Raw genomic sequence first — 12,935 nt, forward strand, 5'->3', positions numbered from 1 at the left:
ACAGAATTTCGTTACTTCCGTATCAAGAGGTAAACTCTTTAATCCTCCCATTGCTAATTCCTTTTCAGAAATGCATGTGAGTTAATTGCTAAAGTCATGTCATTATATATGGAATAGTAATTAACAGAAAACAAACCGACAAGATAACTAAACTTATTTCAGGACTGTACTGCTTTATGCTTTCCCAAACAGATAGAAGACATCCCTCCCCTTGACATGGCCTCTGTGTTGCTGCTTTCTATTTCAGTATTTTCTAATCAAGTAGTTGTTCATTCTGATCATAATCAGCATACACAACCTTTTCCTATCTTCCCTTTCATCCCCATAAGGTGAATAAAATTGAGACTTCCTATTCCATAACAACAACAACAACTATATTATTATTTACACCCCATCCATCTGACTGGGTTGCCCCAGCCACTCTGGAAATCTTCCAACACATATTAAAACATAATAAAACATTAAGTATTAAAAAAAAAAAATCTGTATATGGGGCTGCCTTCAGATGTCTTCGAAAAGTTGTAGAGTTACTTATCTCCATGGCTTGGGGGAGGGGGGTCACATAACTCCATACCCTCCAACATTTTCCCGATGAAAATAGGGACGTCCTAAGGAAAAGTGGGACATTCTGGGATCAAATCAGAAACCAGGATGGGTTCTGTAAATCTGAAACTGTCCCTAGGGACAATTGGAGGGTCTGGATTTGAGCACAAGAGCACTCTCCCCTCCTGTGGTAGGTAAAAGTTCTTAAAGAAAGAAGGAAGCCATACAAAACTGAAAGGAAAGCAATTATATTTGCCATGCTCAAAATGATAATGTCAGCATTTGAATGCAAAGAAATTGTCAGAAGCAGCTGAATATTATTTTCCTGCCAAATCAACCCACATCGCTCCCCACCTCCACCCCGCCACAATCTCTCCACAATTCCATTTACTCCATGTTCCTGGAGAGATTTAGACGAGATGGTGCTGATTGCATCCTCAAAAAGCCCTTGTAAGGCTATTTCTCACTGCTGATGTCAGTTTTGCTTGGGGGTTTAGGCTAGATAATCAGATTGTGTTTTATTCTGATAACCCACAGGGTAATTGAAATTGTTAAAAGTCAGAATCACTGGTGCAAGCACTAGTAAGTGAGAAAGCAGTAGACATAAAGGAAAGCAATCAATCATGTTCAATATACTGTAGGAAGAAAATAGAAGGAGGGGAAAGGGCTGAATTTGCTAGAGAGGCATTACAGCTTGAGACATTCAGACCTCTTAAAAGGTAGGCATTTAGCTACAACATTTGACTTCTGAGAGTGTTCAGTTATTTCGAAGTGTTATTCAGACAATCATTTAGTGTGAGGCAGTTAACTGCTAATTACTTTCATTCTGCCCAGAAGACTATCTGAAGCTCTCATTCAATGGGTGGTTTGCTCATTGAGGAACCTACACATGTTTTCAAATTTTATCTCGGGCGGTGGGGGAATGTTGTTGCCAATCCCACCGGCCATTGAACCAAGTGGGTTTTGACCATACACAATTTTGGCTTTAAGCATGATTCCCTGAAACTTAACCCCTGTGTATGTTGCAGGCTTACTGTATCAGACGACTGGGGGGGGGGGGGGGGATTAATGGACTGGAGTGGCTTGAACTCTGAACAGGGAACACCCCTCCACTGCAACATTTTGTGGTAGGTCAAACTTATCCCTTAAGTATACCTGAAATTTTATATGTGCACAGCTGGGAGTAAGTTTCATTGAACTTAGTGACAATTACTTCTGAGTAACCACGCACAGGGACCCGGGACGCGGGTGGCGCTGTGGGTAAAACCTCAGTGCCTAGGACATGCTGATCGTAAGGTCGGCGGTTCGAATCTCCGCGGCGGGGTGAGCTCCCGTCGTTCAGTCCCAGCTCCTGCCCACCTAGCAGTTCAAAAGCACCCCTAAGTGCAAGTAGATAAATAGGTACCGCTTTATAGCGGGAAGGTAAACGGCGTTTCCGTGTGCAGCACTGGTGCTGGTTCGCCAGTTGCAGCTTCGTCACGCTGGCCACGTGACCCGGAAGTGTCTTCGGACGGCGCCGGCTCCTGGCCTCTTGAGCGAGATGAGCGCGCAACCCTAGAGTCGGTCACGACTGGCCCGTACGGGCAGGGGTACCTTTACCTTTACCTTTACCTACGCACAGGATCACAGGATAAGTTTGCGGAAAAATGGCGGGGAAAGTGATAAAGCTACATTTTGGTAGTAGTGGCAATGGTGGGCTTTGGTTAAGTCAACAACAACAAAAAAACAACCAGTAATAAATATAATATCTAAACCCAATAAAGCACTGTAATAAAGTTAATCAATTTTGACAGCATAAAGTTACATTTGGCATTGAAGTTAGTTCTTGCTGAGCTACTGAATAACATTTCCCGTTAGCAATGCCTCTGCCACTGTAAAAGAACAGGTAAAAGATAAAGGGGCCCCTGACCATTAGGTCCAGTCGTGACCGACTCTGGGGTTGTGGCACACATCTCGCTTTACTGGCCGAGGGAGCTGGTGTACAGCTTCCGGGTCATGTGGCCAGCATGACTAAGCTGCTTCTGGCGAACCAGAGCAGTGCACGGAAACACTGTTTACCTTCCCGTCAGAGCAGTACCTATTTATCTACTTGCACTCTGACTTGCTTTCGAACTGCTAGGTTGGCAGGAGTGGGGACCGAGCAACAGGAGCTCACCCCGTCGCGGGGATTCGAACCGCCGACCTTCTGATCAGCAAGTCCTAGGCTCTGTGGTTTAACCCACAGCGCCACCCGCATCCCAAAAGAACAGAGACACTGTTTAATTAAAATTGAACACTTTGGAAAGAAGCATAGGGTAATATTGGGAGAGACTGATTCTCCAATGACACCACACACACACACCCCCAGTGGCTATGGCCCCTGCAGAGATACCTGATTGCTTGGGGCAGCTACAAGACATCTGCAGAAATGCAGTTGGTGAATAATGACAGTAGGTGAACTTGAAAGAAATGAAGGTTAATGATTGTTGGAGGGTAACCGAGAAACATTTCTATTAGTTCTGACACACTGGATAGCCAGAGGCCACACAATCATGAGCAAATTGCCTCCAGGTGACCTAATGTAAAGCGCAGGCCAATTGAAGCTGCTCTTCCGCAATTAAATGCTGCATTTGGGAAATGCCAGTTAACATTATCTCCACTGCACCTCATTCTGCAGCCCTCCAGAGAAGGTTGCAACTTGAGCCAGCTAAACCCGCATGGGATTTACTGTGCCCTCACAGAATACGTAACCCACAGGCAATGTTAAGCTTGAAAACATAAGGTATTAGGATGGCTGGCGCTGAAAAGCTAATGCTAAAATTAGGCCTCCATCAGCTGGCAACAGGGGAAAACAATTAAGCATTTATTTTGAGGTCCCAGTGTGTCTGCTTCACTTCAGAATGGGGAGGGAGGCTATTTTTGCCAATTCAACCCCTCCCAACAAGCTTCCTGCACAATCTGCCATGTTATTCCTCAACCTTTCGGAACAGAAATTAAGGGGGTGATGGAAGGCTGCTAGAGGGGAGGGGCACATTCCTTGCCTATTCTACTTGCCCGTTGTTTGAAAATTGTTTCAAGCAAATAAAAGTCTACATAGTGCAATAAAGATCTAGCAAAAACAGATTATCTGAAGATCAGTGTAAACCACAGCCTCTTTATAGTTTATATAACAAACTGTAAGATGCAGTATGTTTGTCTGTTTCAGCCAAAAAAAAACTAAAAAAAACCTACTGCTATATCTGCAGTACTGCTATTCTTGGCAGAATTACAATTTAAGATATTTTTTAAAAGTCAGGAAGTAGATTACTTATATATCTGCAGGAAATATTTTCTAAATTTGTAAGGAAACTAAAGTACTGTATTATCTACCCACAAACTACTCTGCAAACAATTTCCTCTCAATTCATTTATTTCAGTGTTCATTGCAGTGAAAAGCTACCTCAGCAGGTGGCAGCAGAAGCAAATAAATTACTTTCCTCCCCACCCAGCCATGCAAGCTATTTATAATCTATGCCAGCCGTGTCACAGTGGACCTGCCCAAGACAAAAAAGAAAAGGAAAGTAAAAATATTTTGAGTATTGCTAGACGAAAATAAGGTGAAACAAATAGACAAATATTATTAGGCAACCATTTGTGCATTTGACTACTGCTAGGAATGGAATGGGACGTGGGTGGCGCTGTGGTCATAACCACAGAGCCTAGGGCTTGCCGATCGGAAGGCCAGCGGTTCGAATCCCTGCGACAGAGTGAGCTCCCGTTGCTCAGTCCCTGCTCCCGCCAACCTAGCAGTTTGAAAACACGTCAAAGTGCAAGTAGATAAATAGGTACCACTGCAGCAGGAAGGTAAACGGCGTTTCCATGCACTGCTCTGGTTCGCCAGAAGCAGCTTAGTCATGCTGGCCACATGACCCAGAAGCTGTCTGCGGACAAACGCCGGCTCCCTCGGCCAGTAAAGCGAGATGAGCACCGCAACCCCAGAGTCGTCCGCCTTCTGGACCTAATGGTCTGGGTTCCCTTTACCTTTACCTTTTAGGAATGGAATATCTATTCTGCTTTCGCTCTCATTCTCATTTCTCCAATCTTGCATTCAGTCCTCCTGAAAATTCATCAGTACACTAGTACATAGAATCATAGCCTTGGAAGGGAACCTGAGGGTCATTCAGCCCAGTCTCTTCTTTTGCCCAACATGGGGCTCAAACCCACGACCCTGAGACTAAGAGTCTCGTGCTCTAGTGACTGAGAAGTGGCTAGAACTTTGTCCTGGACCATGACACAGCTCCATTAGAGAATCATCAATCGCACCACTGCCCCCTAAGGAGAACTGAGGGCTTCAGACAGAGAAGGACTACCCTAGGTCCAAATGACTGCAAAAATTATGAGTTGAAGGATACTTCCGGGCACTTGTAACATATTTTAATATGAATCATTGTACCTAAAAGCTGGCAGGGGCTGATGGCAGCTGCAGTCTAACAACATCTTTAATAATAATGATAGTAAATATTGAGGATATCACTTTAGCTACCTCTGCAATAAATGTTTCTCATCTCAGTACTTCAATCTGACTTCCAACAAGGCAATCAGGCAATATATTTTTAGCTCATTAAACAGGTACAAGATACTCCAAATGCATATAATTACAAAGTGGCACATGCATAACATGATGCTATTAGAGCGGAATTCGTTTTGCACATCTAATGTATTATTATCAGTACTTTTCTTTTGGTAAAATTTAGCAATATGTTTCCTGTTTTACTGTTAAACATGAGCAATTCCTCTTAAATGCAAGAACGTAGAACCCTCCTAGCTTTGAGTAAACACTTTGGCACAGACTGATAGTTCAACTTAGCTTCCACTGAAATACATTGGACTTCAAATATTTGTGATGAGACTTAAACTCAACTTAGTCTGAATCCAGCCCCATGTAAGCATCACTTTTTCTATGAGGAAAGCAGGAGAGACTAGGTAAAAAGGTAAAGGTAAAGGACCCCTGGACGGTTAAGTCCAGTCAGAGGTGACTATGCAGCGCTCATCTTGCTTTCAGGCCAAGGGAACCGGCATCTGTCCACAGACAGCTTTCTGGGTCATGTGACCAGCATGACTAAACCGCTACTGCCACATGGAGGATCATGATGAGTGCCAGAGTACACAGAAACACCAGCTACCTTCCCGCCGCAGTGGTACCTATTTATCTACATGCGCTGGCGTGCTTTTGAACTGCTAGGTTGGCAGGAGCTGGGACAGAGCAATGGGAGCTCACTGCATTGTGGGTATTCAAACTGCCAACCTTCTGATTGGCAAGCCCAAGAGGCTCAGTGGTTTAGGAGAAACTAGCACCGCCCCCAGACACATTAATCTCCCTGTTAATAAAAGCATGAGTTGGGGCAATGATGAAATGCACACTGCATGGATGAGGCGGACGATACATTCCATTTCTTCATGATCTATGTCTTTGCAGCCCAAATGATATTGATTTCAAGTATTTCAAAATACATTCTATTCTGACACAGAAAATGTTATAGAAGAAGACTCCATTGAAGAGAAGAGATCTGAAGAACAATTTCCCAGGCAGCAGTTTAGCACTCCTTTCTAGAGAATACTCTTTTTTGAAAAAACTTTTTCTATATCTATAAACTCTGTGGCAGCAATGTTTAGCATTAGTGTAAATAGATCAGTTAAAAAATTAATAGCCTGGAATGCTGTACTAAAATATTGCATTGATATCGCAGGTTTCCTCCAAGGAGCTCAACGTGGCATAAACATTTTATTTTCATACATTTTAATAGCAACATATTTGCCACATTTTATCCACTTTTAATCTCATTGGTTAAAATTCTAATTCCATGGAAACCAAGCAAGGCTGAAACTAATCATGCTTTTAAAATGTGCATATATAACTGAAATATCACTTTCTATTTACAAATATTCACATCTGAATGCACAGCATGCACATTGTGAATTCAGGCTTTGCTGTGAATATTTGTTTCTGTTCCATAGTCAATGGCACTAAAATAGCCATTAATGCAAATGAACCTATTACTCAACAGAATTTTTCATGCTAAGTAAGTGTGCGATGTCAGGGTTAGAAGCACTGGAGCCTATGTGTGAAGTCACAGCTAATGAATATAGCTTGAACATCAAATGCTAATAAAGTTCTGGTAATGAACTCAGCATGTACTTATTTGTAAGCTAAAAATTATTCATGAAAAAAATCTAATGGTATGTTCCCAATTGAAAATAAATGTGTGGAACAAATACATTGTTTATAGACAAGCGTCTGCTTCAGGTCTGGTCTCTGCTTTTAAATGCAGGTGGACAGGTGTTCTTCTGCATAATATTATCTCATGCATATGGTATTACAACGCAAATCTGAAAATGCTTATTTGCTTAATTTTAAATCCTGCCCCCCAATAAACCCATGTACTATAATGTATCTGAGCACCCTGCAATTAAACTAAGCTGATGTTTAAGCCTACTTCTCTGTTGACATTAATCAGCTTACAACCAAGTAGTTCGGCTGAACTCATTTGTGGATCGTGATGCAAGGGCAGAATTAAATGCAGGCTTATTGGGGAGTTTTCCATTTCTGAACAGCACATTTGATGCTTTAATTGGCAGAGTGTTTTGAAGAGGACCAACTTCTCAGTGCGAATAGTGTGCAACATTTTATACCTATGTACATAACCTCTCTCAACAGAAGACTGCTAAGTGCTTCTTAATGATGATTAGTTATGCTTTGCAAAACACCGAGGAATTGTGTTATTGAAATTATTTTGCAGTGGTAAATGGGGCAATTAAAATTTGGAATAATGACTGAACTAGTGAATCCAGAAGAATTGGATGCTCCACGGTCGGCAAGACAGATGTTAAGATCACTTGATCTCAGTCATAAAAGTATACCACCTTCACAGAAAGAAGTTGTCACCAGGTGTTCACTGGAGTACCACCTTTACAAGCAGGCCAAAACTTGACCTATTGCTCCAGTGAAACTACCGTATTTTTCGCTCTACAAGACGCACCAGACCACAAGACGCACCTAGTTTTTGGAGGAGGAAAACAAGAAAAAAAATATTCTGAATCTCAGAAGCCAGAACAGCAAGAGGGATCGCTGTGCAGTGAAAGCAGCAATCTCTCTTGCTGTTCTGGCTTCTGGGATAGCTGCGCAGCCCACATTCGCTCCATAAGACGCACATACATTTCCCCTTACTTTTTAGTAGGGAAAAAGTGAGTCTTATAGAGCAAAAAATACGGTAGATATCACACACCAGCTCGGCACATCCTTCAAATCAGCACTTCCCTTGTTAACAATACTAGGTTTGCTTTTGTTTCCTCACTTGCTGTCCTCAGCTGTGCTTTTAAAAGTCCTTCACTTTCCAGTCTTGCTCCTTCCTGATGTGTTCCACTAAGAACAGCACCCATCACAGCTAATCAGAGCATATTCCCTGCTTCTTTGACAGAAAAAGCCTATAGGCTTCCTTTTTAAAAAATAACAAATGCTTTTATGTGAACAACTGCACAAATGCACCAAACTAAAAATACCTTGCTAAATACTTCAGTACAGCAGGCTCCAGTTATCACAGATTTTTAATTAAGCCTTAAAAGTTTTAAGATCTCTGACAATGAGTAGAGATAACATGCTGTTTCACGGAAATAAATAAATACACACTGAGGCTTGAGTAGGAGAAACTGACAACATGCCTTGTTTCTTCTTTTGGCCTATGAAGATCAAGGCTTTCCCTGCAGATCATTGATTTTTCTCTGCCATGTTCCTGCCATTTCACAACCTTCTGGCTTTCCATTAGCTGTTGCGTCTAAGGCAGTGTTTCTCAAACTTGGGTCTCCAGCTATTTTTGGACTACAACTCCCATCATCCCTAGCTAGCAGGACCAGTGGTCAGGGATGATGGGAGTTGTAGTCCAAAAACAACTGGAGACCCAAGTTTGGGAAACCCTGGTTTAAGGGCTCACCCAGACTTCCTTTTGTGCCGCATTCCTAGACACAGATGCATACTTTCCCCCACCCCACACGACACTTTCCCTGTGAAAACCTGTTCTATACTGCTAAATCGGAGAAAACAGCAATCCACAGGAAATCCAAATTGCCATTTGTTCCGATTCAGAGCGAGTTTTCCTGAGGAAAGCAGTGGAGCAAAAAAGGGAAGGGGGGGGCTCAAGGTGGTATACATCATTCACTCACTCTTAATTCAATCTCTACAACAGCGCTGTAAGGTAGGTTATGCTGAGAGGCACTGACAAGCCCAAGGTCACCCAGTGAACTTCATGACTGAGTGGGGATTTAACCCCTGATTTCTCAGGTCCTAGGTCTGCCATTTTACCACTATATTACACTTGCTCTTTTTATTTCTCTCCTTATGGAACTGTACAGCTGGCAGGGACTATGGCGGTCATCTAGTCCAACGACTTGCAATGCAGGGATTGTTTTGCCCAACGTGGGGCTCAAACCCTCAATCCTGAGCTCCAGATGTCCAACCAACTGAGCTATCCCACATAACATTTATACCATGGGCTACTTAACAAGAGGGTTCTAGACAGAAGGAATAAACGGTCTCCATCGAACGTGCAAATCCACATGCACGGAACAAAGTTCTGTAGAACTATGTGGAAGTAAGTCCCATTTACATGAGAAAAAGCATATGCTTAGGATCTTTTGCTTGAAATCACAAGTGGGGAGACTTTTGTCATACCCCTATGCTGTTTGTGGGCTTCCCGCGAGCACTTGCTTAGACACTGTGAGAACAAGATACTGGACTAGATGGACTTTGGGCCAGCAGAGCACTTTTCATGTTCCTATGCTAGTTTTATAAAAAGTGAAAAGAAAGAACATCCACACCCCTAACATTTATTCTTAAGATAAGCCTTCAGTGCCCTCTGATCCACCCTATGAACATTTTACCAAAATTCTTCCACCAGTCTCTCCGTTCTGTGGAGAGATTCCTTTTCACCCCTCCCTGCCATGAATGGCTGAAAGAGGCAGAAGTTATCAGAACAGCTGTAATTTGGTCCTGCTATGTTCAACAGAGTCTATACAATTATCTGCTAGTGATAATAGCGTAACTGAAATGTCCACATAGCGCACCATGTTCTGTGGCATTGCTGTGGTATAACCAGTTTATAAGACAAACTTGTGCTCTGCTGAAGAAAGAGTCACCTGCAAACTCAGTTTGGAGAAGGAAACATGGGTTATACATTTTGTCATTTATAAATAAACATGAGGAACCATGAAAGTATTCAGTCATTATTATTATTTTTTGTCAACGTAAAATACACCACAAAAGGCTTCCTTTTATTTTGCTTTTCCCTTGCCAGTCCTGCATCACATCACACTTTACTGCTGTTTGTCAGATTTTCTGCAACAGTCTAGCAGGCTATAAAGGCTTTATGCTGAGAAAAGAACCCAGGGGATGTGGGAACAGTCTTAAATATAACATGATATATAAGTGGCTGTTAAATTTACCTGGGGAAAGACAGCAAAGAAGCAATTTTAAAAGCCAGCATTTTAAATTGAATGTTGAACTGACACCTTAAGTTCTGAGAAAAGGGACTGCAACAACACATCAGCTCGCAAAGTGGAAGTGCTTTACACTAAGCCTCACTGTTCTCAAAGCCAAATTGAGGCTTGATGCCAGTAAATATCTATATCCTCAGCTACGAACACAAAGGCTTCCAATGCTGCCCGACTTTCCTTGACATTAAGTACTCCTGTCCAATTATGTTGTTTCCAGTGGTTTGACTCTTGGTTTATGAGCAAAATCAGGACCCAGTTCACTACCCTTTGTACGAAACAGCTCTTAAGTTCAGATGCCAGCTTCCTACAGTTATATTACTTGACATCCCAGCATCCATGTACCTTCCTTTTTCCTATGTATCAGTTTTCAAGCAGCTGAAGAAAGTGTGATGGGTCAGATCTGGTAGCTCACCCATAATGTGTACGATCCCCTGCGACTCCCTGGGAAAGTCAGCATGCTCTGATCTGAGACAGTAGCAGATGTGAGGCCGCTGCTGCTCCTGGACTGCGGCCATTCAAAACCAGCTTCCACCTGCTCACGTTTGGTTTTCTGCTTCCTTATGATCTGCAGCACGTCGAAAAGGAAACAAGGAAGGGTTCAGTGCAGAGTATTGCCACAGGAGCCATACCAAACTGACTTGGGACTTGAGTCATCAAGATTTGAGACAGAAGCCTTAACATGGCTTCTTCTTTTCCTCTAGCTCCCGAAAGGTTGATGTTTGGGCAGGTTGTGTGCAGTTCTGTTATCTGAATTCACTGTACTTATAAAAAGCCCAAGAGTGAATTATAACAACAAGGTGTGTGTACACACAGACACACACACACACACACACACACACACACACGTACTTCTATTTGCATTGAAAAATCTTATCCTTCTAGAAATTAACCTCACGGTGCATATAGAGAATTAGCAAAACTTAGGAAGTGGGCTAAGACATTAGGTGCTCATTATGTGCAATGTCTATGCAGTCTTATGGCTTGTCCACACTTGTCCCATTCCTAGAAAGTCTGGGTTCCGTTTGCCCAACCACTTTCCCCAGGAAAACCTGCTCTTTACTGCTGAATTGGAGAAAACATCAATCCATGGGAAACCCAATTAACGTTTGCTCCAATTCAGCAGGAAAGAGAGGGATTTCCCTGGGAGAAAGAAGGACAAGCAAAAGTGTGGACAAGTCCTTAGCCACTAAAACAGATCTAGTAGAGGCATTTTAAAGAAGTATTAAAGGTACTTAAGTTATGTGAATGATCTAAATAAGGGAGGGCTATTAGCACAGCATGTTCAGTGCTTTTCTCTGGCCCTAACTTAGCAGACATAAGCACTTCAATTTAATAGAGATCATGGTGCCACCTGGGGAAAGAGAACGAAGAAGCAGTTTAAGAAACTGGTATTTCCCCCATGCTTTCGCATGTTAAGAGAAGACTTGTTTTCACATGCAACGAAGAGGCATATCCCTCTGCTGAGTGATACATTTCTCACTGGGTTTCATTTATGCTGCCTTACTAAATCCAAGTGCATGTTGATCTACACAGCTATAAGCCCTTACTGCAATGCAGCACTGATTTCATATATAGAACCAAACAGCCCATGAAGAGGTTAGGGAAACACAGAAAAATACACTCTGAACTAATAATACGTTCTAGCGAACAGAGGGATCCTACAGTACGAAAATAAACTGGTTGTCCCCAGTGTAAACGACAAGAGAGGGAAATAGTTTTTTTACTGTCAGAACACGGGGGTGAAAGTAATCAAATAGATACACCAACTCGTGCAAAAAAACAACAACAACCCACAAGCACCACCACCATACCATTGGGCAGAATAATGGGGTGAGGTGGGGAAAACCCTTGTTTGCCCAACAAATAATACAACATACCCCCTCCTTCTGAGTCATGTAAAGTTCTGAGCAAAAGCTATTCTTTACAGTGTAGTTTACTATGTAAAGGGGATTTCCATTAGAGGAGAGAGAGCTACGGAGTTGCATCAGAATTCTATTTATTCTGACTACTGCAGCTTTAAGTAGTCAGGCTTACAACAGGGGAAGCAACCCTTAGAACCACCACATGGCTTGCTGGACCATCCCTTAACCCACTCAGCCAGTCCCCCACTGGCCTTTTTATTGAGCCAGGAAGGACAAAGATCTAGCATGCCTTTGGTAGCTCTCATATTTCCGGGGATCTGGTCCACATCCTTGGGCTGTGCAAATTGGGAAAAAAGGCCCATCCATTATCATGGGACAAGCAGGGGCCAAAGTTACATCCACTTGACCAGCGTCAAGTATCACATCCAAGTCGGAATGGATCCGAGCGATTTTGTCAGCAAAGTGCTGAGCAAATTGTTCAAAGTGGGCTGTCGAGTAGTCACATTTCTCATCCAGAGTATAAAAGACCCCTGACCACTCAAAACAGCTCTGCTGGATGGGTGCTTGCTGATGCAATGGAGGCAGAGAAAAATGTTGGGTTTTTTGTTTTTGCTGCCTGCACTGCCACAGAGTAGGTCTTCAAGTAGGCTCCAGCCTGTGTCCCAAGTATTCTGCCACTGTGGATCAAATTATGAGTTACATTAATTGCATGGCTAGGAGCCATGTTAGGGGTTTTTAGAAATATAATCCAACCTGTTGGGTGGGGGCAATCTTCACTGGGACACCAGCGTGTGGGAAGTGTAGCTTAACCATTCTTTCTGAAGCTGTGATCCTAATGAAAGTTGCCACGAAGCTTGAGTTAGGGCCAATGGGAGCCCCCCTAAGCTAACTTTAGACAGGTGGGGTGCTTTTTTGTTGGGATCATGGCTAAAGAGGCAAGTGTCAAACTCACTTCCCCATGCATTGTTGCCCTGATGAAAACTTCCACCTTCCATGCCTAGGATTACATTAAAAAAAAAAAAATGCTGG

At 42.8% G+C, this 12,935-nt stretch overlaps 1 protein-coding gene across 7 annotated transcripts in view; it reads right to left on the reverse strand.

Moving 5' to 3' along the window:
* The window catches only part of MYRIP (myosin VIIA and Rab interacting protein), a 159,387-nt gene that overhangs the window by 26,020 nt on the left and 120,432 nt on the right, over positions 1–12,935 (reverse strand). For all 7 annotated transcript variants that reach the window (XM_079947216.1, XM_079947220.1, XM_079947215.1 and 4 more), the window contains exon 8: positions 10,457–10,609. In XM_079947216.1, coding sequence (XP_079803342.1) covers positions 10,457–10,609 — 153 coding nt within the window. The remainder of the gene's footprint in view (positions 1–10,456; positions 10,610–12,935) is intronic.

This window comes from Podarcis cretensis (assembly GCF_951804945.1).
Source record: "Podarcis cretensis genome assembly, chromosome: 12".
NCBI classification, from domain to species: domain Eukaryota; kingdom Metazoa; phylum Chordata; class Lepidosauria; order Squamata; family Lacertidae; genus Podarcis; species Podarcis cretensis.